We start from the raw sequence: 27,849 nt of genomic DNA, 5'->3' as shown, positions 1-27,849 counted from the left end.
AGGACTGTGATAGTGCTGCTGGGTGGAGAGGAGCTCACACCCAGGAGGGGCTGAGGTTAGACATCAGGAGGGACTTTGCTGGTTTCACCTGGGTGAGATTATATGAGAGGTCAATGTCCCAGGATTCTTGGGATTCCCCGAGGATGTGAGAAGACAAGAGTTGTCTTGTGTCCAAAATAAGGGAGGAAGGTGGACCACATTTGCATTATGGTGCCACATGATGCCTTGTATTTTTCTGTTCCCTTCACTGACTGGGAACTCTCGTAAGGGGAGAAGAGAGAGAGAGAAGAGAGAGAAATATATTTACCTAGTGCTTTGCAGCTTACAGAATATTTTTCCATCCTTTAACCTTTCAGATTCAGTTTTCTGGAGTAAAATGAGCACAGCAATAGTCATCACTTTACAGGGTTATTGGCAAATCAGATAAGGCCATGTAAGACAGTGAGTACAGGGGTGGCTGGCCCAAGTAACGTTGTTATTCACTAGTTCAGTGAATAACAAGTTTCACGACCCACGCGGTTGTCAGGGCAAGTGTCACTATCCCTGCCTTACAGATGAGTGGCGCTGCGACGGAACGAGCCTGGCTCAAGGTCACCCGGACACGGGGCAGTGGCGTGGGTCTGACACGCAGTCTGGTCACCCACCCGCCAGGACGCAGAAGCGCAGAGCAGTGGGGCTGTGCGCCCGCCAGGGGGCGCGCGGACCGGGTGACCTTACCGGCTCCGCTTCTCGCGGCGGGATGGGGCAGGGGCCTGGTCCCCGTCGCCCCTCTCGCCGTCCCCAGCCCCATGGTTCTCCGCTGTCCGCGGGGCTTAGGGACCCGCGTGGTGGTTCACGCTGGAAATATCTGGAGTAGGGGAAGTGAGGCTTGGGTCTCGAAGCTTCCGGGGACTGGAGATACGGGGGAGGGGAATGAACGCAGGTGGGAAGCAGCCTGGAATAGGCTAGGTGGGGGAATGTGCGGTGTGGGGAGGGCCGTCCTGAGGCTCATCCTGATAAGTGATGGCACCATGTAGCTCTGGGGACCTCACCTCCTGCATCCGTGCTCTCCCGCACACTTAATTTACTTAAGTCAACACATATGTCATATCCTTGTAAGGACGAGGAGGCGGGGCCTAGGGGAGGAGTGACTAATCCGGGATCACAGCTGGTACGGGGCAAGCCCAGGAGAGAGGACAGAGGCCTTCGTGGCGCCCTGCTGACTCACATTTAGCAGTCACCCTGCAGTCTGGTGCCAGAACGCCAACTTGCTCACTTCCAGCGAGCACCAGGACTGCCAAGAATGCAGAAGACTCTGAGTGGGCACGTCCTCTCCCTGGGAGCATCTACGCAGGAAGCCAGGTCATACTGAGATGAGCCAGAGGAGTCCAGGCCGGACACAGGGCCACTGATGAGGTTGGGGCCAGGGGGAGTTGGGCTCTGCCCATTTCCACCCTTAGTGCCAACCTGCCCAGGAAACAGTTGGTCCCCAAGGGTTTGGGGGGACACTACCAACCTGGCCTCTGAGTCAGATCTGCTGGCTGACCTGCGGACTGCCACTCTTCCTGTGTGTGAAGACTTGGCTTCCAGGCAGGGCTTGCTGGACAAACAGGCCTATTTCGTTAAGGTGACTGCATTTTTCTGTTTACATCCATTTTGAATTACTGTCATAGTTTAACTCTAGTTAAACTTTAACTGGGGGCCGGGTGCGGTCACACCTGTAATCCCAGCACTTTGGGAGGCAGAGGTGGGCAGATCACGAGGTCAGGAGTTCGAGACCAGCTTGGCCAAGATGGTGAAACCCCGTGTCTACTAAAAATACAAAACATAGCCAGACGTGGTGATACATGTCTGTAATCCCAGCTACTCAGGAGGTGGAGCCTGTAGTAGATCTTGGTGAGGACAAGATCATGCCACTGCACTCCAGCCTGGGTGACAGAGCAATACTCCATCTCAAAAAAAACCAAAAACACTTTAGCCAGGCACGATGGCTCACGCCTGTAATCCCAGCACTTTCGGAGGCCAAGGCAGGAGGATTACCTGAGGTCGGCAGTTTGAGACAAGGCTGACCAACATGGTACAACCCCATCTCTACTAAAAATACAAAATTAGCCAGGCGTGGTGATGCATGCCTGTAATCCCAGCTACTTGGGAGGCTGAGGCAGGAGAATTGCTTGAACCCAGGAGGCAGAGGTTGCGGTAAGCTGAGATTGTGCCATTGCACTCCAGTCTGGGCAGCAAGAGTGAAACGCCATCCCATCCCCCACCACCAAAAAAGTAAAAACAAAAACTTAACTGGGGTTCTTTTGTCAAATGCTTTCCCAGCCCTGGCTTTATATTGCCTCCACCATGGTATTTCCATATTCACCTCAAAGAATAGATAAACAGATACATTCTGACTCATAGATTATACCTAAGGCTTCATTTCTATTTTCCAGGATGGTTGATTACTACGGCTCTTAGCTTTTCTTTTTTTTCTTTTTTTTTTTTTTTTTTTTTTTTTTTTTTTTTTTTTTTTGTTTTTTTTTTTTTTAGTAGAGACGGGGTTTCACCGTGTTAGCTAGGATGGTCTCGATCTCCTGACCTCGTGATCCACCCGTCTCGGCCTCCCAAAGTGCTGGGATTACAGGCTTGAGCCACCGCGCCCGGCCAGCTCTTAGCTTTTCAACTGTTTAAAGCCCCAACATTTCATCATAAAAGATTAAATAAGAGGGACATTCCTGTGTTGCAATGGCAGCCACTCCAGGGACAGCAGTTGAAATATTGACTGTTTTGAGCAGAAACATGACATGGAAGGAAGGTGATGACCAGCAGCAAGTCAGGGCAGCCAGGGATATCTGGTGGATTTTCATGCTCAGCCCTCTCTACTTTACAGGCAGCAAGGTGCTAGCAGGAAGGTGGAGGACCCAGAAGAGACCCCTGCTCCCCAAAGGGTAGGGCCTGCGAGCACCCACTTGGGGTCGGGAGCCATCCCTGCAGCTGAGTGGGCAGGAGGCCTAGGAGCTGCTTTTCCTAACCTCCTCACACCCTCCAGATTTACCTGTGAAAACACTGAGGTCAGGAGAATGGAAGAGACTGACATTTTTTAGCATTTGTGTTTTAAAATTTTGGGGAGAAAATACTCTAGTAATTTCCTTCAACATCAATTTAAGTACAGGAAGGGAGAAAGGAACTGTATCCTAGTTTTTCCTTTCAAATCAGTGCTGGGGTTGAGAGGAACCTACTTAGCATCCCCACCTCTATCCCAGGGTCACAAGCAAGGCCTGCTACCACATGGCTGGAGTGGGGCATGTGAGGACTGTGGAGATGAATTCTGCCTTGGGATAAGGCACATGCCATCAAGCCAACATTTTCCAAGTACCTCTGGGAGGCAGGTATGACATAGCTTGAAAAGCCAAAATAGGAGTAAAAAGTACACCCTAAGCTCAAAAACATGACAGTGATAGCTGGAGTAAGATAAGAACAAGATAGAAGTCACAACATTATGAAAGCTCTGAGGTGCAAAGAAATTGCACAAACTGGCTGTCGGTGGTAGAGGATCAGAAAACGCTCAGGACACAGACGCATGCTCCAGAGAGCAAGCAGCACCTGCTAGATTCGCTTTCAGATTATTCTTGTGGCCATGTGTGGAATGGACTGGAAGAGACCTGGAAGTCCCAATGGGTCAGGCAGGAGGTGGTAAAGCAACCTTAGGAAGAAATACAGAATTCTGAGGCACTGCTGGTGCTGAGGAAGGAAACCCATAGGGCTCTTTGGGGCTTGGGTACAATGAGAGGACTGAGGACAAGAAAGAGCTCAGGTTTGTACGTTCAGCTTGACTTACTGCCAAACAGCACTGCAGACTGGGGGAAGGATACTCAGGGAACCCCTCAGCTTTTGAACCTGATCCAAAAGGAATGCCTTGTTTTCCAGCACCTCAGATAAATACTCTGGTCTGACAAATGATTAATAGCATATGAACTTCAGTTCCCAGTGCCCTGGTATACTTAGCTACTCCATTAGGGCTTCAGAGCTCATCAAAGAGCCTTAAAAATGCGCTAACAGCCCTTAATGAGGCCTGAAGTTCTCAATTAAATTAAACTCCAGTGAGAAAGGAAGGACTGATAAAGGTGCCAACTCCATAGCCATCCACCGGCCAGGGCTGAGTGAGCAGCCCGCACTGAGAATTCAGTAATGTCTTCTGCTTTCTGGGAGGAGTCTGAGACTTGTGGGAGGGTAGGGGGTGCAAATTGCAGGGGTGCTGCACTGTGGCCAGAGCTCTGGTCCCACTTCCAGTCAGGAGGTCATTCTTGAGATGGGAGTCCCAGTGGTAGGGCCCTCTCCACTGAGACACTCTCATAGTTCCATATCAACCCACTCCTCCCTAGGCCAGAGTTTGGGTTGAGAAGGGGAGGGTTGGTTTCACTGTGTGGACACACAGGCCCCTTGTTCCCCAGGAAGTCTGGCAGGCTGAGCTTTGATGTCAGGGCTGGTTGCCAGGTAGGGGAGAACCCTCAGGCCTCAGCCTCTTCCTGCCTGGTGGTGTGGGAGTGCGGCCAGGAGCTGGCCAGTTTTGTAGAGTTCATTGCTGGGGCTGGGGACAGAGCGGAGGGGGTGGCAGTGAAGACAAAGGAAAGATGGGGAGCTATCTCCATCCTCTGTCCTATGAAGCAAAGAAAAACCTGTTCTCTCTGTCTTGGCTAATAGTCTTGGTGTTCTGGTTCTAGGCCTGTCCCTCCCCTATGGCCCCAGCAGGGGGCATTGCAGCCCCTCTGAGGCCAGGAGGACTACCCACCCCCCCGTCCCCACCCCCGGGCCCTTGGACCCAGGTCCAGTCCTGGCCAGGGCCCAGCTGGGTCATGCTCATCTCCCGGACTCAGGCTGCCAGCCCTCTACCCACTCCAGGGCATGAAGCCACGGCTGGAGGACACAGGGAGCCAAGGAGAAAAAAACAAGAAAGCTTTATTTGAATCAGAGAGCCTCTGAAGGCACCTGGTTTCTGTCAAATATATTTTTAAAAAAAGGCAGTAACGTGGCAACTGTACAGGGTACATGATGGGTAGGAACTGGGCATGGGGAGCTGGGAGGGGGACATGGAGAGAACACAGAGGAGGCGGCGCAGGGGAGAACGGAGGTAGGGGGTATATCAGGTCAAACCATACAACGGTCAGACCCAGCTCCTAGCCACCCCGGGACAGGCGGACAGTCTGGCAGACACTGACACAGACACACAGACACACACACAGAGACACACGTGTTCTCCAAGCCCAAGAGCCTCCGCTGGCCTGCACGAGCAGGGATCAGTCAGAGCCAAGAGTGGAGAAACTCAAGCAGATGCCGAGGCTACACCCCGTCCCTCCACTCTGAGCCCCAAGCCCACAATGTCCCCACTGTCTGTCCAAAGGCTCCCTCCCCAGGGCCTGGAGATCTGGGCCCAGCACACGCCGTGGAAAGCAGAAGTCAGTTAGAAGAAAAACCTCCAGACCAGTGAGGCTCACCCCTGGCAGAAGGAAGGGCAGAAGGCAGACAGGGAGGGAGGCAGGCAGTCCTTCTGTCCATCCATCCTTTGTCACACAATTGCCCGGAACAGGAAGGAGAAAACAGCCCCCAGTGCCAGACCCAGACACAGGAAGAAGGCCATGATGGCTCCTGCGGTCTCCGCCTCAGCCGGCTTCACTTTCCTAAGTGGGAAAGGAAGGGCACGGCTACCTCAGAATGGCTGGACCCCAGCCCTGAGCCTCTGGCTGGAAGGAGGGGTGGGGTGGGGTGACTTCACTGTCGAACCTCATTCTGCTGATCAACCCATCCTAGCTGCCTAACCCCAACCTGGCTTCTCCTCCTTGAGGGAATGTGTATGGTGGGGTTGTCTTTCACTCTTTCCTGCAAGCCCGTCTCCACCTACACCCAAGTAAGCCTGGACACCCACCTCCACTACAGTCACTATCCCCTCAGCCTAGGAGCCCCTCCTGAGCCATCTCTCCTTTCAGCTCTGGGAGCAGGGACTCTCCTTTTGCCCTCCCTCTACTGAGTGTCCCCTACTGGAACTCTAGATCCTGTCTGATGCCACCAAGTTCCCTGCCAGCCCTACTCACTTGGGCCCGAAGCACATGCAGAGGCTGGCGAGGTAGCCGTTGGAGAAGGCAAAGGCGGCCATGAAGAAGATGAACCAGGCATCGTGCTCGAAGACCACAGTCAGGTAGTGGCGGGGCTTGATGTTGCACAGCAGCAGCAGCGGCACAAACACCAGCCGGGCCAGCACCAGGCTTGGCAGCCAGCGGCTGTCCTTCCCGGGCTGTGGGCACCAGGCAGGGCCTCAGCCCAGGCCACCACCCCAGGGCACAACCAGGCCCCCAAGGATCCATCTGGGGCCTCTCAGGACCTGAACTGAAACCTCAAAGCCTGGTTCGCCTTAGGGGGTTACTCTTGAAAGGGGCATGGTGGAACCTTCTGGAATGCTGGAAATATTCTATATCTCGATCTGGGCAGGTATGCATATATATATATATTCATTAAGTTGTACACTTAAGACTTGTACTTAACTATACATAAATTATGCCTCGACTTTAAAACAAATGGTCCCCCTACTACCATACTTTCTTGGGTTCCCTCTCTGGGTCCAGGCTGGACTCTTACTTCCCACAGGGGCCTGGGGCCCTCTTCCTCCACTTACCCACATGAATACAGCTGTGAGGCTCCGGCCCAACCAGTCAAAGATATTGAAAGTCAAGAAACAGGACACAGGAATGAAGTAACGTTCTGGAAGAGGAGACGAATGGGTGGTTATCAGGCTCAGAGGCAGGTATAGCAAGCCTAACCTTCACTGGGCCTCAGCTTCCCCAACAGTAAAATGGAGAAGATGCTTCCAGCCCAGGGAAGGGCAAATGGACCCAGGAAATGGGGAGAAGGTGACCCAGGCTCCCTCTCTTCCCTACTTCCAGCCCAGCTCAAGATCCTGTCTGTTCCCATCCTGGGAACCTGTGGCCTCCTCACCCCAGGTGCTGCTGCCTGCAATGCTGGACTTGACCTCAACAGTCACGGCTGGAAACATCCCAATGGTGATAGTGAAGATGAAGCAGACAGAGAAAGCCAGGACTGAGATCTAGATAGAAGGGGTAGAGTCACCCAGGTGCCTGTGTCTTCATGGTGGCTGTGCATTAAAGAACCACGGATCCGGGCCGGACATGGTGGCTCACACCTGTAATCCCAGCACTTCGGGAGGCCAAGGTGGGTAGATCACCTGAGGTCAGGAGTTTGACACCAGCTTGACCTGGTGAAACCCTGTCTCTACTAAATACAAAAAATTAGCTGGGTATGGTGGCATATGCCTGTAATCTCAGCGACTTGGGAGGCTGAGGCAGGAGAATCACTTGAACTCGGGAGATAGAGGTTACAGCGAGTGGAGATTGTGCCATTGCACTCCTGCCTGGGCAACAAGAATGAAACTCTGTCTCAGAAAAAAAAAAAAAAAAGGAACCACGAACCCCACCCCTGGCATGCACACATGGGGGGCACACACGCACACACAAAAGAATCCAGGAGTGACCACTCTCAGGTCAGAAAGGGAGGAGATGGGTGGCAGAGGGAGGGAGCAAAAGGAGGAGAGAGAGGACAAGAGGTAGAAGGTAGGATAACCTTCCCTACATACATTTTTCAGGATGGCTTTGATAGAGTGGCTTTCGTTGGTGGGCTGAGAGTTGGAAACTGAAACTCCAGACTCCTCTTTGCCTGCTCTTGGCTCTTCTCCTGCGGGGTGGAAGAATCTCCAAGTTGTGGGGAGGACAGAGCAACAGAAGACAACACAAACATTCCCCAAAAGGGCTGGGATCACTAGAAAGTAGACGCCTCCTTAACCAGTCCCAAACCAGTCCCAGCCGCACCCTAACCCTAAACCAGACCTCGCCTCCAAATCCCTACAGCTCAAGTCCCGGGGGCCTGGCCTCTCCCAGGAGCCTCAGGTCATGTTATTCCTCACTGAGGAATCTGAAATTGCTTCCCACTGCCTTTAGTCCAAACACCTCAGGCGTTCAAGGTCATCCAGGATCTGCCCCCATTTTATCATTGCCGGCCCTTATTTCCTATTGTCTTCCTCTCCCCACCCCAGTCCTTCGGTCCTCCTCTGGCTCAGGGCTGCTAGCTAACACAGTGCACTCATCTTTGTTCTCTTTGCTCGTGCTCTCCCCCGCCTGGTATACCATCCTCCACCCCAGCTTCCTCAGGCTCTTCAGACCTTTGCTAATGAGGTCCAACTTGGTCTCCTGCTCCCCGGGTCCTTCGAGCTTGAGCTGCTGGTAGTAGCGGTAGAATTCCTATCAAGTAAGGGAGACAGGGGAGGTGGATTCACAGGCAGAATCTCCAGAATCCCAGCCTCCTTCAGGTTTTGTCCTTAGAACACCCCAGACCTGTATACCCCAAACCCCAGCTCCCTCCATTTACTCACCAGGCGGGGCAGGCCCAGGTAACAGATGATGGTCAAAATGATAACAGCACAGGCTGTGATAAAGTAGCCAAAGGCACTTTCTGATAGCTCCGAGCCACCTGGGGTGGTGTCAGTGATCAGAGATAGGACCCATCCCTTCTCCCCACCACACCAGGGCACTGGGCAGGTAGACAGCCGGACTTACTGGCAATAGCGCAGATCATGGCCACGGAGGCAAAGAAGCCTGCTAGGCCCTGGCCACTCATGATGGGGGCCGTGTAGCTGGCAGGCAGGAGGCCAGCCAGACCAAACAGGCTGCCCTGCAGGATGGCACCAAACGCTGGGGAAACAGGGTGGGCATGAGCAGGGGAGCTAGGGTTGGCGGTTGGGGGTGCCCAAGAAGACAGGTCCCTGTGATTCCTACTTTACTCTCGGTGGGCCTTGAGGCTGAGCTGCCCTTCTTTCTGCCCCCTCCCAGCCCTGGTCCAGGCCCACTCAGGCCTCTGAATCCCAACTGCTCACAGCATCCACTCCCTTCAGGCAGAGGCTGGGCTTCTCTCTGGCTAACAGTGGGTCTGAAAAAAGAGTGGGGGTAGTTGGGCACGCCTCCTCCCACAGGCCCCCTCCTGGCCCAGCTTACAGTTAATGAGTACGATCTTGATCATGGTGATGACAAAGAAGGGCAGAGCATCCAGCTGCACCTTCACCAGGATGGCAGTGATCAGAAACACCAGCAGGATGGCCACCAGGCTGCCCAGGATCCGTATGGACTGAGGGATCCTGCCGGGAGAGGCCAAGGGTGGCAGAAACAAGTGGGCAAAGCTGGGGCTCAGCCAAGGGGGTGCAAGACACAGTGAGGGTCAGGCTGGGGGCTGGGGAGGGGGTGGGCACTCACCTCTGATGCAGGAAGGAGTTGAGGTAGGTGAATAACAGCAGGGGCAGCATGGCACATAGGGTCATGACATTGTTGAAGATGACACTGAGAGAGTTCCGCTCAGGCAAGGGTGCTGCAGGGGCGGCTGACGCCTGGGCGTCCTTGCTCAGTTCAGCAGTGACCAAGGACACATTCTGGGACATGTCCAGGCGGTTTGTGAAATACTGCAGGAGTTGCAGAGAGGAGTGTTGAAATCTCTCTCCCTGTGCCTACCAGCAGAGAGTCAGATCCTGCAGGCACAGTGGGCAATGCCCCATGGAGCCCAGTCCCTCCGGCCTCACCTGAGTGGCCGTCATGAAAAAATTCCATGGGAGCAGCGTTCCCAGACCCAGCATGAAGAAGATAAGCCAGACAGCTTTGTATCTGCAATGGAGGAGGAAAGAGGGGCCAAGTGACGCACCATCCTGCCCCATTCCACGATGAGCCCCAGGGAAGCCCCTGTCCATCCTCAGTCTCTCTAGGTCCCAGGGCATCTGTGTTTGTGTCCATTTGCACGTGTCCTCTTACGGGTGTGGGGGGAGAAAAGGGTACACGGCTTGTTGGAATTCGGGGTGGGGAGGGGGTCAGGGTCATAGGACTGAATGGCATGGCTGACAGGACCATAGTTATCAGTCCTGGAAGGCCTGGGGGACTCTGCAGGCTGGGAACCAGTGTGACCCACACATCCGGAGATGGTTTTGGAAATCCTGCCGAAGGGCTGAGGGCGGGTGGATGAGTGAGAAAGCAAGCATCAAGTGTCTTCCACCCCCACCAGGCAGGCTGGAAGTAATTATGCTGTCTGGTCAGGGACTGTGTTGCTCCCCAGAGAGGATTCTGAGGTTGAGAAACTCCCATACTATTCTGAACCTACAGGGGCAGGCGGGCAGGGTGCCTCAGGGCCGCTGTGAAGAGAAGGCCTTAGAGCTGTTTTCTTCCTGGCCAAACAGAACTTTGTAGTTCATACCACCCAGGGCAGGCCAGGAGGTATGGGGCCACTGGAGATCATCTGGGCCTCAGGGTATAAATAAGGGCTGCCCTCCTTTGGCCAGGGAAATGCCCCAGGCCCTATACTTCAAGGCCCTTCCGGGTCAGGCCAGCTTTTCCCAGGTAGGCCTTGCCTGAAAGCTGAGTAACCCCAGCCCAGCCCATGCAGATCTCCCGTTGGGTCTGCACACCCTCCCCAGAGCCAACACCAGCTCTTTTCAGAGATGGCAGGGATAAAGCCCAAGGCAGTGAGAAGACAGGCCTGGCCAGAGTGCAGGAGCCTGGACGGCTGGCAGGCCTCACACAGGAATGGAGTGGTGAGTGCCCCACGTCGTGAGCACGTCTAAGTTAATGCAACTGCAGTCCCCCAACCCCCTCATATACACGCTTCCCTTGGAGAAGCTAAAGGCTTGATTCGGAGGCCCAGAGTGGAAGGAAAAACTCCCGAAGTCACAAAGGAGAGAGGATCGGGGCGGGGGGCGCTGTTAAATGACTGAGCTGTGCAATAAGGCAAATGGAGACAGCAAGGGCTTCAGGGAACTGCCCACAGGAGAGCAGAGGTGGGGATAGACTGGACAGGCAGCCTGGGAATGAAACACAGGAGGCAGGGAAGCACCCTGGGGCCTGGACTTACTGCCATGCCTCCTTAAATTCCCTTACTTCTAGATCCACTTCCTGGGAAGTAGATACTTTTAGTTCTATTTTACAGGTTGGAAAACAGTCCCAGAGACATTAAGCTACATGCTCAAAGCCCCCACAGGCACAAGTGGCCTAGTTTCATAGCCTTTGGCACAGGAGGGAGATGAGATGGGTAGGGCAGACGTGATGGGTTTCTGGGGCCTCAGCTGGAGGGAAGGACAGAGCCTGATGCTTTGAAGGAGCTTTGGATCTCAGGCATCACTTCCTCAGCCTTCTTGGGTCCCAGATCCCTTTAAGAAATTGAATTAAGCTACAGCCTCCTCTTCCAAAATACATATTCACAGTCATAACTGCAAGTCTAACTTGATTGGGAATTCACAGGCTCCAGAGGCGGGGAATTGAGAAGATCAGATCAAGAACCAGGGTGGGCCAGGTCATCTAAGGCAGAGGCCCAAGGGCAGTTCTGCCAGATGTGCATTGGAAGGAGGGGTGAGGCAAGTATCTCCCCACAGTGGTGGCGGGAGGAGCCAGAAGCCGCTAACTGACTGGAGAGCAACAGTGGAAACACAGACACGCCAGGGAGGGACTGCTGCCCACGCACCCTGCCCTTCCCGCAGACCCCCCAGCCAGCACCCAGCCAAGGCACAAGGGGTCTCCGCCCCTGATGCAGACCTGACTCATAGCTACCTGGCTAGAAGGCCAGCCAGCAGTGGCAACCCCCAATTCCAAAGGACACCGCACCCAGATCCCTGAAAACCCATTCCCTGGATCCACAGCCCAGCCCCCTACCCCTTACCTGTCCTGAGGCTGGTGACTGGTTGTCATGGCGATGATGTTCTCGGTTTTGCCTGGCTGACAGCTCCCTCCCTCAGGGGCCTGCTGGGGGCAGGAACAGTGTAAGGCCCTGTCTTGGCCCTGCCACAGGCCTCCTCAGGCTCTTAGGGGGAGAGGGGGCAGGGCTGACAGAACAGGCCAGTCGAGGAGGTCCACTAAGACCCCCTCTGTAGCCTGCCCTCAGGACCACTCAACTTGACCCCCACCCAGCCCCCTGGCCCAGCAGACCAGTCCTGCACGGCCCCCCTGCCTGCTCAGACTCTACCTGGCTCCCGGCCTGGCCGCTGCCACCGCTATTTTTATCCAGCAGCCGAAGCAGTTTATAAGCTGGGAAACAGGAGGGTGGAGAGCAGGAGGGAAGGAGGAGGAAAGATGATGGGAGGGAGGGAAAGACAGTCAAAGAAGGCAGGGAAGAGGACGAGAGGGGTCAGGGACAGTGATGACAAGGGAAGGAGGGAGACAAATGGAGGAGACACAGCAAAGAGGTCGGGGGAGGAGGAGGAGGAAGGACACAGAGCAGGCAGATCTGCAGCAGCTGAGACAACGGCGATGATGGCTGAGGCCAAACCAGAGGCTCCCCAGGCCCCTCTCCACAAGTTTGGTCTCTCCACCCTCCCTGGGAAGCCCTTGGATTCACGGCTAGAGTGGGGCTGCCCTCTCCTGGATGCACCCCAGATTCCAGCTTCTCTGCTGTTGGCACCTTAACCTTTCTTTCCAGCCACTGCCCAGGAGCTTCCTAGTTGCTGGCTGGTTTTCCAGGAAAATATTTCATAATGGATGTGGGGGTACAGCCCTTCCTCCTCCCACCTCCTGACCCTAGGGTCACCTAGTCCTCCCTTAGTTCCTCTGTCACAGGCTCCTGTCCTCTTCCACTTTCTGAGAGTGACCTTGTAAAGAAGATTGGAGGGGTGGATCCCAAAGCTCCTATCCTTCTCCCTCAGCGTCCCTCTCCTGCTCCCTATTTGTGTAGGGGAAGACCCCCTGGCACCACCCGATTCAACAGTTTTCCCATTGGATGGCATGTTAAGCCAGGCAGATGTGCACTGACACATCCCCCACACTCAGGCCTAGCTGGGCCCAGGCCTTGCTGTTTGGGGTGAAAGGACAGCTTCCCCTCCCTCCCTTTCTGGGCACTTACCAGGTGCCCAGACTGGCCAGCGGAAGGGTCAGAGCAGAGCGAGCCTGGGCAGTCCCTAGGAGGTGCTCCTAGTTCAGGCTCAGGCAATGGGCCTTGTCCACGGGCTCCTGGGTGCGGATCCAGAATGAAAAAGGTGGCACAGGGCATATCAGGAGAGAGTCCCTCAGGCTTCCTGGGGCCCCATTCTGAGAAGGCTTGCAAGCAAAGAAGCAGAAGCACACCCAGGAGATAAAAAGCCACCCCTGTCACTTGGGAGATAAGAGAACAGGGAGTCTCAGCAGGGGAGCTCTCACAGGTGCAGCACTGCTCCAGGGCCCACTCAGACAAACAGTAGCAGCTGGGCACCATGAGACATTCTGTGGGCTCTCCCACTTGCCTGTAGTTCCTCTCAACCCTCGCTGGGGAAACTCCAAGCTCTCAGAGGTCCTCCTCGGCCCCTCAGCCCACACCTCCAGATGGAGGCAGAAGGATTCCTGCAATCACCCCTTCAACAAATATTTACTGAGGACCTCTGCATGCTAGCCAGGCACTGTCCTAGGCACCAGAGTGGTGAATAACCATATTTACATTTTCTAGGGAGATGAAGGCAAGAGGGCATTACTGGGGTGGGGGTGGGGGAAAGGCTCAGGTCTCAGGTTTTCTTTTTCCTTTTTTTGAGATGGAGTTTTTGCTCCTGTTGCCCAGGTTGGAGTGCAATGGCACAATCTTGGCTCACTGCAAATTCTGCCTCCCAGGTTCAAGTGATTCTCCTGCCTCAGCCTCCTGAGTAGCTGGGAATACAGGCTCCTGCCACCACGCCTGGCTGATTTCTGTATTTTTAGTAGAGACGGGGTTTCACCATGTTGACCAGGCTGGTTTGGAACTCCCGACCTCAGGTGATCCACCCACCTTGGCTTCCCAAAGTGGCTGGGATTACAGGCATGAGCCACCGCACCCTGCCTAGGTCTCAGGTTTTCTATTCGGTAGTAAGGACTCTTCCTTTAGGTTCTTACCTCATACCCGCATACCCTGTACTCCACCCCACAGGCAAGATTCCTGGAAGTAAAGGGCAGGTGCAACTTCAAAGCAGATGGAGGCCTGGGGTGGGGAGAATAGCTCCTGTTCTCCTGGGTAAAACTGGCTTGGGCTTAGAGAAGAAGTATTTATTTCTTCCCTATCCCCCAGCTACACCCCTGCTCTCTCTGTTCTCAGGAGTTCCCATTCCAGTCTTGGGCACAATTCAACTCCACCACGGGCAGCCCTCTCCTCCTGCCCATATCCTAACATTCAGCTGGCCAGCCTTCGTGTTTTGCTCGTCTGCCTTTGCCCAGCAGCAAACAGGGATCTGATACCAGCTCAGAGCATCCGGTGTCCCTCCAACTATGCTTTGGCCTGCTGAGGTGGGCCCCTGAAAGCAGCCACCAAATTGAGTACCTCCCTGCCTCCAGACTCCCAACACCTCTCCTGCAATTCTCCACTCCCAGGATCTCATATGGGGCCAGCCACTATCTGCAGATCTCTCGTCTTTTCCTCACAACCACCCATAAGCTAGTACTAGCACTGAATAGATTGGGCCAGCTGAAGTTCAGAGAGGTTGAGTAACTTGCCTGAGGTCACAGAGCTGGTGAGTGGAGGAGCTAGAATCCAAATTAAATGTTCAAGCTCCTTTTGGAATGGAGAGAGGTATAAAAGCTGCTTCTCAGCTAGCCCTGTAGACTGGGAGGTGGGGGGGAACTCTGATCCAATTAAAGGGAAAAATGAGGTGGAGACCAAGATCATTCCCAGCCTGACTTGAGTGTCAGGCACCTCAGCCCCGCCCCATCACACACATCCTGGCATGGGGAGCTAACACAAGCAGTAGGAAAGCTGAAGGGTCTGGAGGCCACCGAGAGGAGTAGGCAAAAGGACGACAACGGGGCTGGAGAGAGACCCCTAGAGGTGTGAGGGCAGGGTTGGAGCCAGCCTTGACCTACGACTGCTCTCTCCTGGTAAGCAAAGCCGAGGAGTGTGTGTCTTCGCCCTCTCATACACTCTGACAGTAAACCAGTAAATGAGGACGTGCGCTGGAAGGAGACGCCAGGGATACGACTTTAGCCAGTAAAAGACCCAGGTTAAAGAGACAGCCCCGCACCTCCGCTCGCGAGCCTCCATCCCCATCCCCATTCCCTCCGCCAGCGCAGTCGGCGGCACGGCCCCTCCCTGTTACCGACCAGATCGATCGGGATCACCCGTCCACTCGCCTGCCCCTTGCTGAGGTCAACGTGACCGCAGTCTGTTTCAGGCCCGGGAGACAAGCTGTCCAGCCCAGCTCGGGTCCCGGTCCCCGCAGGGTCCTCTGGCTCCCTGGCCCGTGCGCGCCACGTGCTGCGCGTCTCCGCACGCTCCGCACTGGGGCCCCACCCGGCGATCCTTCTCCGGGCTGCGGAGCCGTCAGACCCGGCCTCCCTGCCCTCTGTGGCAAGCGGGCAGCGGCGTCTTCTGCCCTGGCGGTCCCCAGTCCCCGGCCCCGGGCAGCACCTGCCTGAGAAGCAGTGCTCCCGCGTTGAGATCCGCGCGCTCTTCCTGCAGCTTCCCGCGCCCGCCGGGGCACATTCAAACCCGCCCTCCGCTGGGCCCGCCCCGCCCTGAGCCCACTGCCACCTCCCTCCCTACACCCGCGAGCCCGCGGCCCCGCCCCCGGCCCGCCCCGCCACCCCACGGCGACTCCGCGCGCTCTGCGGTCCCCACACCGAGCCCCTGCGCCCCCAGGGCCGCCTGGTGGTGTTATTTCGGTAGACAGGACCTCTTTGGGCCCTGCCACACCAAGGTTGTCCTTCGTGTGGGGCACATGGGGCTGGAGGGTACAGCCACACATTAAGAACCTCAGCAGACTCCCATAAAATCTACCTCGGGACTGTTCCATTTACACACCCGCTACTCAGAACGGCCCCGACGCCCTACGGCCCACTCCACCTCAGATGTTCCGTTATCTCTTCCCAAGCCCCGCCCACGCCGCGCTTCCTCCACACTGCACCTTTTTCCTCCCAGCGCCCTCCCTTTCAACGCCCCCTTCTTTCTTTCAGTCCCCCTCTTATTTTCCTTCAAAACTGCTTCTGTCCCCACCTCCCATTTTCTGTGACCAGCATGATGGTTTCCCCATCCCTGACACATCCAGTCCCAGCCACAGACGCGCAAACACCACACCACCCACAACTTTGACTTGGAGGGGGTATGTGCCTCTGCCTGTGCTTGTGTGTGCGCGCGGAGGGGGACAGGGGCACAACCCTCCAACTCCCTCATAATTCACCCTTTCTAAATCCAGCACTTTGGAAAACTGAGGCACAGCTGGGAATGGGAAGAGAAAAAGCCAGGAACAGCCTTACATCCTGAGTGAATCCTATTGTCCCAGCCGTCCTGAGAGGCGGAAGCCTTGCTGATCACGTCCTCCACTAGCTGAGGAGGAAGGTGTGGGCGTGCTGAGGGGTGGTCCAGCAAGTCCCTCCAAGGGAGGGGGAGGGAGGCCCTCTCTTTGGTTGAGCAATAAATGGGGTAGGGTGGGGTGCACTCCCTGCCCTTCCAGCAGCACTCAGTGCTAGAGCGTGATCCTAAGGCTGGAAAGGTCCTGAGGAGAAAATCCAACCCACGCTGCTCACCCCATGCCCACTGACCCAAAGGGCTTGTCCCCTAGAGAAGCCACAGACACTGATTAACAATTGGCAGTACCTCACATCATAGGGATAAGGTAGTCCTATCCTGTCCCCAGAGAAACAGAGCCCTAAGGAGAGAGGTGGCTTTTCTGCTTAGGGTCAGTGGCTCTCCCCAAGCTACTCCAGAATGGGTGTCCCCAGCCTTGTGTTTCCATGCCCCACAGAGATGACACACATATCCCTTCCCAACCCTCACCCACCCCACCCATCCCCCACATCCCCGCCAGCCCTAACCAGAGGGCAGGAAGATGGGTTTGGGTGGTGTTTTTCTAGGCACTGCTCCGTGACTTGAGAGTGGCTTCATGTCTGTCCACAACCCCCTAATTCCCACCCTCATGTTTGTCCAGTCTCTCTCTCTTCCTCTCCTAGCCCTCCTCTCCCCTCTGCCTTGGCCCCCTTCCTCGCTCCCCACCCTCCTTTCCTGGTCTCTGGGTCTGTGGGGGTGGCAGGGCTAGTGGTCAGAAGATCTGCCAGGCATGGCAAGGCTGGTGGCCAGTGGCTGCAATTGTGTACAAAGGGGACTGGAGGTGGAAGAAAACTGGAGGGAAGTGGTGAGGGTCTCAGGCCAGACTGGGGAAGGCTGGTTCCTCTCCCCACCCGCGCTGGGGCCCTGCCGGCTAGGCGGACGGCAACAGCCAGTGCTGTTATTGTTGGAGAGAAGTCTATCTGGCATCCATCCTGCTGGGCCCCTAGCCAGCACCCACACCCCTCTGTAGCCACCTCCCAAGCAGAGGAGGTTGCTGGGTGCCAGGGCCCCCTGCTGGACAGCCTGGGGAGCCCCAACTCACACAGGCCTTGTCTGGAGTTTTTCTAGCCAAACCTTGCCAGCTCTCTTCAGTCTCTGCCTGGTCTTCTGGCCTCTCTCCCTCCCTGAGCTCCCTCAGGTCCCTGTCTAAGGGGTGGGGTGGGAAGGGTTGGTCCTGCTGCACCCCTACTCTCCACCTTATCCACCACCCTATATGGGACGGTGGCTTGCCCCAGACTCCCTCCCCCACTTGGCAGGCCCCAAGCATGACTTACCACCTCACACACAGTCCTCTCTCTCCCCAGGCCTGTGTCCTCTCAGCTGTCACCAACAAGTCATCTGTGTTTGCTGGAAGTGTGTTTGTTTGGCCTGGGGGTTGGTAACCAGCACATGTCTCATGACCGTCTATGTTCTCAGTTGTGTTTGTGACTATATCTCCATGGCCTTGTGACAGGGCTGGGACTAGGGAGAGGCCAGTAAGGCACTTGCCAGGGGTGTAAAATGTAAGGGGGAGCCAAAAACCTCATTAATCAAGATAAATTTTAGGCCAAGAGCAGTGGCTCATGCCTGAAATCTCAGCACTCTGGGAGGCCGAGGTGGATCACTTGAGCCCAGGAGTTCAAGACCAGCCTGGGCAACATAGTGAGACCCCATCTCTACAAAAAAATTAAAATAAATTAGCCAGGCATGGTGGCTCGAGCCTGTGGTTCCAGCTACTCCAGAGGCTGAGGCGGGAGGTTCACTAGAGCCCAGGAGGTCGAGGCTGCAGTGAGCCATCATCCTGCCATTGCACTCCAGCCTGGGCAACAGAGCAAGACCTTGTCAAAAAAAAAAAAAAGATAAATTTTAATGTAACCAAAATAAGTTTTTTTTTTTTTTTTTTTTTTTCCTTTGAGACAGAGTCTCACTCTGTCACCCAGGCTGGAGTGCAGTGGTGTGATCTCAGCTCACTGCAACCTCCACCTCCTGGGTTCAAGAGATTCTCCTGCCTCAGCCTCCTGAGTAGCTGGGATTACAGGCGTGTGCCACCATGCCCAGCTAATTGTTTTTTTTTTTTTTTAAGTAGAGACAGGGTTTCACCACATTGGTCAGGCTGGTCTCGAACTCCTGACCTTGTGATCCGCCCGCCTCAGCCTCCCAAAGCACTGGGATTACAGGCATGAGCCACCATGCCCGGCCCTTACCAAAATAAGTTTTAATGCAATGTCTACAAATCAAGATTCCATGATGCCAAGTGCAGTGGCTCACACTGTCATCCCAGCACTTTGGGAGGCCAAGGTAGAAGAATCACTTGAGCTTAGGAGTTCAAGACCAGCCTGGGCATAGTAGGGAGACTCTATCTCTTAAAAAAAAAAAAAAAGCCGGGCGCGGTGGCTCACGCCTGTAATCCCTGCACTTTGGGAGGCCGAGGCGGGCGGATCACGAGGTCAGGAGATCGAGACCATCCTGGCTAACACGGTGAAACCCCGTCTCTACTAAAATACAAAAAATTAGCCGGGCGCGGTGGCGGGCGCCTGTAGTCCCAGCTACTCGGGAGGCTGAGGCAGGAGAATGGCGCGAACCCGGGAGACGGAGCTTGCAGTGAGCCGAGATGGTGCCACTGCACTCCAGCCTGGGCGACAGAGTGAAGACTCCGCCTCAAAAAAAAAAAAAAAAACTAGCCAAGCATGTTGACACATGCCTGTGGTCCCGGCACTTTGGGAGGCTGAGGTGGGAGGATGTCTGGAGGATGACTTGAGTCTATGAGGTCGAGGCTGCAGTATGCTGTGGTCACACCACTGCCCTCCAGCCTGAACAACAGAGCGAGACTCGGTTTTTGTTTTTGTTTTGTTTTTAAAGACTCCATGGTGAATAAAACATCAAAAATTTTTAAGTAAAGACAGGTGTGGGTACTGGCTCGGGGTTCAAGAAGACTTAATTCTTTGTTCAGCTAGGTCTGGGCTGGTCTTCTAGCCTAATTTTCCACACCTCTTCCCCCTACCCTATGTTCCTGGGGCATCTGTAACTGGTTGGGGAGTTTGGGGAGGCAGTCATCTAATAACGGCCTTTGAAGTCCCAGAAAAGTGGCCCCGCATCCAGAAACCAAAGATTCAGACTCCCCTGAGACGCTGTAGCCCAGCAGGTTCCCCTACTGGCCCCCTGTCCCACCGGGCAGCGTGGGAACAGCGCAGACCTCGCCCCCACCCCCAGATCCCCCGGCCCCGCCCAGCGCACCTGCTGAGACTGTGGAGCGGGCATCCGGACTTGCGGGGGACGGAAATTCCCAGGCCTGCAGGCCCCTAGTTCTCTCCCTCCTCATCTCGGGGCTGGGGCCATAGCCACGGCTGGAGAGCGCAGCCCGCGCCGGGCTTGACCGGTGCGGGCCGCCGGGCGGAAGAGAGGCTGCAACAGGCGACCCCAGCGCCCGCCCAGAGCTCCGCAGCCGGCTCTGTCCAGTCCTCACGGCTCGGGGGCGGGGAAAGCAGAGCCGACTCAGTGGGAGGGGCCCGTCGGGCCTGACTGGCGGCCGGCGCCTTTGGGCACCTGAGGCTTCGGAAAGGGACAGGGTTAGGGGCCCAGGGTCTCGGACTCCCTTCTCTCTACCCCTCCCCCTAGGTCGCCTCCCTGAGACCTGGGAGCACGTGCACTGGCTTTGAAGACTCCCGAAGGAAGCCGATGGGGTGGTGGGGAGGGACGGCGTGCGGCTGGCAGAAAGCCCCGCAGGGCTGGGAGTGGGGCACACAGCTCAGGGCTCACTTCTTCCCCAACCAAGCCTTCTGACAGGTGTGGAGAGGCGACTGGAATCCCGACAGGGTCCTGTACTCCTCACTATCCTCTGAACCTAGATAGAGCCCAACATTCACCCAGAGAGAGAGGATTATTGCCTGGAAACAATAAACAAATTATCCGGAGGCTGGGATGCAAATGTATCTTTTTTTTTTTTTTTTCCTTAAGACGGAGTTTCGCTCTTGTTGTCCAGGCTGGAGTGCAATGGCGCGATCTCAGCTCACTGCAACCTCCGCCTCCCAGATTCAAGCGATTCTCCTGCCTCAGCCTCTGGAGGAGCTGGGATTACAGGCATACGCCACTACGCCCAGCTAATTTTGTATTTTTATGAGAGACGGGGTTTCTCCATGGTGGTCAGGCAGGTCTCGAACTCCCAACCTCAGGTGATCTGCCTGCCTAGGCCTCCCAAAGTGCTGGGATTACAGGCGTGAGCCACAGCGCCCAGCCCAGACTGTACTTTGTTTCCTTAAGCATGTTGATTGACTCTTCTGGGTCTAACTCTTATTTGACCCCTCAGGGGCCTCCCACTAGGGAGAAGGAAATGATGAAGTCAGTTCTTAAGGCCAGTCACCCACCCCTAGCCTCTTCAAGGGTGGGATGACCCTCAAGGGGATGGATTTCTGCACTGCCTCCCTGGGTGGCCTCCCACCCAGTCTCTTAGCAAACGTATCACCCCTCTTCTCACCACCACTAGCTGAGAAGTCCTCAAACTCGCTGGAGGACATTTTCCTCCCTACTGTTCGCTAGCCAGGCAAACTTCCTCCTAGACTCAAGCCATTTCTGGGTCACAGTGTGACATGCTGACCGAAACTAAGCAGGGGGAAACAACTTCCAGGCTGTGAAGACTGAAACCACAATGGAATAGGTAGCAAAATAAACCCTTGTACAATTGTCCATCTCTCCTCTCCCCCACCCCCACCAGCTGCCAGGCCAGGTTAAACTGTTTTGCAGGGCAACAGTCTGGGTGATTAGACTTTCAAAGGCATGGAAATAATTCAAATCAAATATTTATTGAGCACTTGCTGAGTGCTGGGCTGTGCAGGCAGGTCTGCCTCCATAGGGAACTCAGATATTATTTTAAGGTAGGTCCTGAGTCTGGAAGACAGTCTGGATTCAAATCTTTCCTCTCTGCTAAATTGTCACTTGTCCCTCAGTTAAGCATTGGGAACCTTGATGTTCTAATTTGCAGGGACGGCAGGGGTGGGTGGGTGTTAGTTCCCCTCCCACCTGAGGCCAGAGGTGATTAGGAGTGGTCTTTGGGAGGAACTCCTGGAGGACAGAGGAGCAATGATCGATTTCATGCTAGATGCAAGGCATTCTTTCAGAAAGACATTTCTGTTGGGAGTGGAGAGGCATGTCTGTGGCAGATCCATCTCGTGCACAACCCTCACTATATCTTCTGTCCACTGGGCAGGCTTCGGTCAGTGCTGGTGCCAGGATTATCCTACTCCAGAAGAAAGCATTTTGTGGATTCAGCTGCTGCCAGGACTCGTGGCCTCACTTCTGGGGGCCTAACCTCTCCCTCCTCTCCAGGCGGTCCACTCTTGAGGCCTCCCCAGCGTCTGGCGAGTGTCGCTGGCTGAGAATGAACAGCAGACAGCCCAGCAAAGCCTCTCGCATGTCCTGGGAGCCCAGGCGGCGGGCCAATCGGCGCAGCAGGGGCAGGAGGTACTGGCGGGCCAGGCGGGCGACAGGCAGCAGCAGACGGGACAGCAGCAACCGAAGCAGCAGTGGGAACAGTGGCGCGGGCATGGCAGGGCCAGTGAATCAGTGCCTGGGAAGACAACACAGACTTTAGGCTTGCATGTCCTGCTTCCACCTCACCTGGCAAGGACATGGGGTGGGCAGGAGGTCCCTCTCCCTTCAGTTTACACCTTCCTGCTCCTGACCTCAATTTGCAGGTCGTTTTTGCTTTCATGAAGCCCTTTCTCTTGGCAAGGCAGCTAAGGCAGGAAAGTTCTCACCATAGCACAGACAGGGAGACTGCACCAAGGAAAGAGTAAACCAAGACGTACAGCTTGCCATTTCCAGCTCCAGGCATTCCTATTGCTCCCTGGCCTCTCCCTTCCTCTAGTCACCCCCTCCTCTTCCACAGCCTCCATGCCCCTGGAATTCCCTAACCCTTCTCCCTCAGTCTAGCAGGAGTTCTTCTCCAGGCAATTCTAATTTTTCTTTTGGGGCTCCTGATCCACCCTGACCTGACACTTCCTGACCTCCCAGTCCCCTATCCCCACCAATCCATGGCAGCTCTCACCAGGCAGAACTGCTGCTCAGAATCAGTCTCTGGCTGGATTTGCCTGGAGTGGAGATAGCCCCAGTGGATTCAACATGGGGGTAGCCCCGCCCTGCTCTGCCCCACCAATTACAGCCTGCCTGGCTTGGGGAACAAGGAAGAAACAGCTGTGTTCTAGCACCTGGTATATTGAGGGGAGCGGGCAGCTGGGCTGGCCCCCACTTCCAGTCTAGGGGGAGGAGAGGGCAGGGAACATATGCAGGATTTCCTGCAGAGTTGGAACCCAGATTGCACTTTTTTTTTTTTTTTTTTTTTTTTGAGATGGAGTTTTGCTCTTTTTGCTCAGGCTAGAGTGCAATGGCGGGATCTCGGCTCACTGCAACCTCTGCCTCCTGGGTTCAAGCCATTCTCCTACCTCAGCCTCCCAAGTAGCTGGGATTATAGGAGTGTGCCATCATGCCAGGCTAATTTTTTTGTATTTTTAGTAGAGACGGAGTTTCACCATGTTGGTCAGGCTGGTCTGGAACACCCGAGCTCAAGTGATCCACCTGCTTCGATCTCTCAAAGTGCTGGGATTATAGGCCTGAGCCACTGCGCCCAGCCCAGGCTGCACTTTCTAATTGTGTTTCCTTAAGAATGTTGACTCTTTTGTGCTCCAGTCCTCTCCGCTGTAGCCTCAGTAAGTGGGAGTAACTGGAAGGAGTAACTGGAACAGGACAATATATGAGACCCGCTTGCCTAAACCTCAGAAGTAGTAAGTCTACAGCCCACACACACACCCGAACACCAGGCATGCTCAGAGTGGCCGGGACAGGGAGACTAGGACCCAAGCCATCCTCCCATTTCAGTCTCCCCAGTAGCTGGAACTACAGGTGCATGCATGCCCAGTCAATTTTTTTTTTTTTTTTGTAGAGACAATTTCTCACTATGTTGCTCAGGGCTGGTCTTGAACTTCTGGCCTCAGTTGATCCTCCTGCCTCAGCTTCCCGAATGGATGAGATTACAGGCATGAGCCACCAAACCCAAATTCTAGTTTTGCATAAGTGTATTTTTTGATATTAAGGCTAATTTGTAAAACCTTTTAAATAAATTCATTCAATTTTAGTCAATTTGACTATACAAAATTCTTTCTCCCAATGTTCTATATCCATTCAGGTTTTTTTATTTTCATTGATAATTGTTTATATTTATGGGATACAAAGTAATACTTCAATACATGTATACATTATGGAATAATCAGATCAGAATAATTGGCTTATATATCTCCTCAAATATTTATTTTTTTGTAGTGACAGTATTTACTTTTTAAACGTTTTATTTATTTATTTATTGAGACACGGTCTCACTCTGTCACACAGGCTGGAGTGCAGTGGCATGATCATGGCTCACTACAGCCTCAGCCTCCTGGGTTCAGCTGATCCTTCCACCTCAGCCTCCCCAGTAGCCACTACAGGTGCATGCCACTACGCCAGCTAATTTTTGTATTTTCAGTAGAGACGTGTTTGGTCATGTTGCCCAGGCTGGTCTTGAACTCCTGAGCCCAAGTGATCCTCCCCCCTCGGCCTCTCAAAGTGCTGGAATTACAGGCATGATCCACCGTACCCAGTAGATATTTTAAATCCTTCTTCTAGCCAGGCATAGTGCTACATGCCTATAGTCTCAGTTACTTGGGAAACTGAGGCAGGAGGATTGCCTAAACCCAGAAGTTCAAATCTAGCCCGACCAACATAGCAAAACCCTGTCTCTAAAAAGAAATTCTAGACTAGGCACGATGGCTCGCATGGGTAATCCCAGTACTTTGGGAGGAGGAGGTGGGCTGGATCACTTGAGGTCAGGGGTTCAAGACCAGTCTGGCTAACATGGCAAAACCCCTTCTCTACTACACACACACACACACACACCCCTACCTCCCTGGACATGGTGGCGTGTGCCTGAAATCCCAGCTATGCAGGAGGCTTAGACACAAAAATCGCTTGAACCTGGGAGGCAGAAGTTGCAGTGAGCACAGATCACACCACTGCACTCTAGCCTGGTCAACAGAGTCAGACTTCATGTCCAAAAAAAAAAAAAAAAAAAGCGTTTTTTAGTTGTCTTGAAATATATAATACATTGTATTAACTATAGTCACCTTGATGTGCAGAACACCAGAACTTATTTCTCCTATCTAGGTATAGCTTTGCTCTCACTGAGCAATGCCTTCCCTTTCCTCTTGCACCTCCCATTTCCTTCTTTCATTCTGAAACAACCTTAAATAACCTCCAAACTAGACAAAATTAGTATCTTCCTTTACCCCCCAAAATTCTTATGCTTTATAAGTTTCTTAACCAAAAGTATGCGTTACTTTTCTTTTGTATTTTGCATACAAAGTTTCTCCTTTAATTTCTAGTTTTAACTACATATACTTAAAATTCTTAACCCTTAGTAACCTTAATTTCTAGTAAAAATAGGAAGTAAGCAGTCACAAACTGTTACACAGCAGCCTTCTGCAGATTGACAAATCTATAAATGCATCATTATATTTCTGAAAATACGTGCTTTCTCATAGTATAATTTTATTTGGACAAGGTCTTGGTATACTGCCCGGTGGAACCATCATAGCTCACTGCAACCTCAAACTCCTAGGCCCAAGTGATCCTCCCCACCTTGACCTCATCAGTAACTAGTACTACTGTGTCTGGAAATGGTGGGGTCTTGGTCTCACTGACTTCAAGAATGAAGCCGTGGACCCTCCTGGTGAGTGTTAAGTTCTTAAAGATGCTGTGTCCCAAGTTTGTTCCTTCAGACTTTCAAATGTGTTTGGAGCTTCTTCGTTGCGGCAGATGCCTGCTCTCACCAGAAGTAAAGCTGCAGACCTTCGTGGTGAGTGTTATAGCTCTTAAAGACCCAACGACTGAAGTTGTTTGTTCATTTTTCCCAATGGGTTCCTGATCTGGTTGGCTTTAAAAGTAAAACTGCAAACCTCGATAGCGTTACAGCTCATAAAAGCAGTGTAAACCCAAAGAGTGACCAACAGCATTTGCTGTAAAAGGTGGAAATCTCACGAGTCTACAAGGATCCCACCACATTGCCGCAGACTAGCGCTGGTAACCTGCTTTTATTCCCTTACCTGGCCCCACCCACATCCTGCTGATTGGCCCATTTTACAGAGAGCTGATTGGTTCACTTTACAGAGAGTTGATTGGTCCGTTTTGACAGAGTGCTGATTGGTGCATTTACAATCCTTGAGCTAGACACAGAGTCACAGAGTGCTAGTTAGCTAGATGCAGAGTTAGCTAGATACAGAGTACCAATTGGTGTATTCACAAACCCTGAGCTAGACACAGAGTGCTGATTGGTGCATTTACCTCTAGCTCCTTGAGCTAGACACAGAGTCACAGAGTGCTAGCTAGCCCTCCAAGTCTCCACTAGGTTAGCTACATACAGCATGCCAGTTGGTGTATTTACAAACCTTGAGCTAAACACAGAGTACTGATTGGTGTATTTACAAACCCTGAGGTAGACACAGAGTGCTGATTGGTGCGTTTACAATCCTTGAGCTACACACAGAGCGCTAGACGGAAAAGTTCTCCAAGTCCCCACTGGGTTAGCTAGATACAGAGTGCTGATTGGTGCACATACCATCCTCTGGCTAGATATAAAAGTTCTCCAAGTCCCCATCCAGTTCAGGAGTCCAACTGGCTTCACCCAGTGGTGATCCTGCACTAGGGTTGCAGGCGGAGCTGCCTGCTAGTCACGAGCCGCGCCTGCACTCCTCAGCCCTTGGGCTGTCGAGGGGACCGGGCGCCACGGAGCAGGGGCCGGCGCCCGTCGGGGAGGCTCAGGCCACGCGCGGGAATCCACCGCAGGGAGAGGAGCTCAGACATGGCAGGCTGCAGGTCCTGAGCCCTGCCCCGCGGGGAGGCAGCTAAGGCCCTACGAGAATTTGAGTGCGGCGCCGGCGGCCTGGCACTGCTGGGGGACCCGGCTCTACCTAGCAGCTGCTGGCCCAGGTGCTAAGCCCCTCACTGCCCTGGGCCGGCGGTGCTGGCAGGCCGCTCCGTGTGCCGGGCTCGCAGAGCCCGCGCCCGCCGGAACTCACACCGGCCCGCGAGCGCAGTCCCGGTTCCCGCCCGCGCCTCTCCCTCCACACCTCCCCGCAAGCAGAGAGAGGAGGCTCCGGCCTCAGCCAGCCCAGAGAGGGGCTCCCACGGTGCCATGGCGGGCTGAAGGGCTCCTCAAGCGCCACCACAGTGGACGCTGAGGCCGGAGGCCGAGGAGGCGCTGAGAATGAGGGCTACTAGTACATTGTCATCTCTCAATACTACGGGGTCTTGCTCTGTCGCCCAGGCTGGAGTGCAGTGACATGATTATAGCTTACTGGAGCCTCAAACTCCTGGCCTCAAGGGATCTTCCTGCTACAGTCTCCCAAAGTGCTGGGATTGCAGGCCTGAGCCACTGTACCCTGCCCCAGAGTACAATTTTGAAGTGGCAAAGGATGTATTTACTAACAGACCCAGATATCTCTAGTTCCTTTGTAATAAGAAGACAAAAGTAGGTAAACTTATGTTCAGCAATTATATGTTTCAGTATTTTATCTTGTTGGGAAATGATCTAGATATACAACGAATAGCCATCACTTAATTTAATGTAGTATAACTTTAGGAGAGTAAGTTACTGAAGAGATTTGGGAATCAATTTTTAAACAGACATATTATAAAACGTAATTATTGGCCAGGCATGGTGGCTTACCTGTAATTCCCGCATTTTGGGAGGCCAAGGTAGGAAGATCCCTTGAGGCCCGCAGTTGGAGACCACCCTGGGCAACATAGGGAGACTCTCTCTACAAAAATAAATATAAATATAAAACCATCAGCCGGGAGTGGTGGTGCACATCTGTTACTCAGGAGGCTGAGACAGGAGGATCGCTTCAGCCTGGAAGTTCGAGACTGCAGTGAGCAATGATTAAGCCACTGCACTGCAGCGTGGGTGATAGAGGAGATCCTGTCTCCAAAATGAAACAAAACAAAACAAAACATGATTACTGTTAAAAGGTACATATATCTGCTGGACATGGCAGCTCACGCCTGTAATCCCAGCCCTTCGGGAGGCCGAGGTGGGCAGATCACAAGGTCAGGAGATCGAGACCATCCTGGCTAACACGGTGAAACTCTGCCTCTACTAAAAATACAAAAATTTAGCCGAGCATGGTGGCTGGTGCCTGTAGTCCTAGCTGCTCAGGAGGCTGAGTGAGGAGAATGGCATGAACCCAGGAGGGGGAGCCTGCAGTGAGCCGAGATCACACCACTGCACTCCAGCCTGGGCGACAGAGCAACACTCTGTCTCAAATAAATAAATAATAAAAGATATATATATACACACACATTTTCTTTTTTTTTTGACACAGAGTCTTGCTCTGTCACCCAGGCTGGAGTGCAATGGCACGATCTTGGCTCACTGCAACCTCCACCTCCCAGGTTCAAGCAATTCTCCTGCCTCAGCCTCCTGAGTAGCTGGGATTACAGGCACCTGCCACCACACCAAGCTAGTTTTTGTATTTTTAGTAGAGATGGGGTTTCACC

At 53.8% G+C, this 27,849-nt stretch overlaps 2 protein-coding genes across 14 annotated transcripts; both read right to left on the bottom strand.

The window, feature by feature from the left end:
• Window positions 1-4,895: 4,895 nt before the first annotated feature.
• Window positions 4,896-19,783, bottom strand: SLC29A1 (solute carrier family 29 member 1 (Augustine blood group)). 13 transcript variants are annotated; one of them, XM_017957892.2, is made up of 14 exons: window positions 19,507-19,683; window positions 12,883-12,989; window positions 11,707-11,786; window positions 9,590-9,671; window positions 9,270-9,472; window positions 9,015-9,154; window positions 8,580-8,714; window positions 8,396-8,493; window positions 8,186-8,264; window positions 7,604-7,701; window positions 6,949-7,057; window positions 6,629-6,714; window positions 6,051-6,250; window positions 4,903-5,639 (listed from the first exon to the last, which is right to left on the bottom strand). In XM_017957892.2, the coding sequence occupies exons 1-14, from the start codon at window positions 19,589-19,591 to the stop codon at window positions 5,528-5,530; spliced, it is 1,614 nt and encodes a 537-aa protein (XP_017813381.1). In that variant the 5' UTR covers window positions 19,592-19,683; the 3' UTR covers window positions 4,903-5,527. The 13 variants fall into 13 exon arrangements, with proteins under 13 accessions (XP_017813379.1, XP_017813381.1, XP_009203541.1 ...); XM_009205277.2 differs by lacking the exon at window positions 19,507-19,683 and adding an exon at window positions 15,072-15,392; XM_009205272.4 differs by having other exon boundaries at window positions 4,904-5,639; window positions 11,707-11,789; window positions 19,507-19,677.
• A 1,262-nt stretch (window positions 19,784-21,045) lies between these two features.
• MYMX (myomixer, myoblast fusion factor) lies at window positions 21,046-22,594 on the bottom strand. The gene is made up of 2 exons (XM_017957512.3): window positions 22,313-22,594; window positions 21,046-21,832 (listed from the first exon to the last, which is right to left on the bottom strand). Exon 2 carries the CDS (start codon window positions 21,808-21,810, stop codon window positions 21,556-21,558), a length of 255 nt encoding a protein of 84 aa, XP_017813001.1. The 5' UTR covers window positions 21,811-21,832; window positions 22,313-22,594; the 3' UTR covers window positions 21,046-21,555.
• Window positions 22,595-27,849: the final 5,255 nt, after the last annotated feature.

Source organism: Papio anubis, chromosome 6 (assembly GCF_008728515.1).
Source record: "Papio anubis isolate 15944 chromosome 6, Panubis1.0, whole genome shotgun sequence".
Lineage (NCBI taxonomy): Eukaryota > Metazoa > Chordata > Mammalia > Primates > Cercopithecidae > Papio > Papio anubis.
The sequence above is the reverse complement of the archived record's forward strand: the minus strand, read 5'-3'. Positions and strand labels throughout refer to the sequence as shown.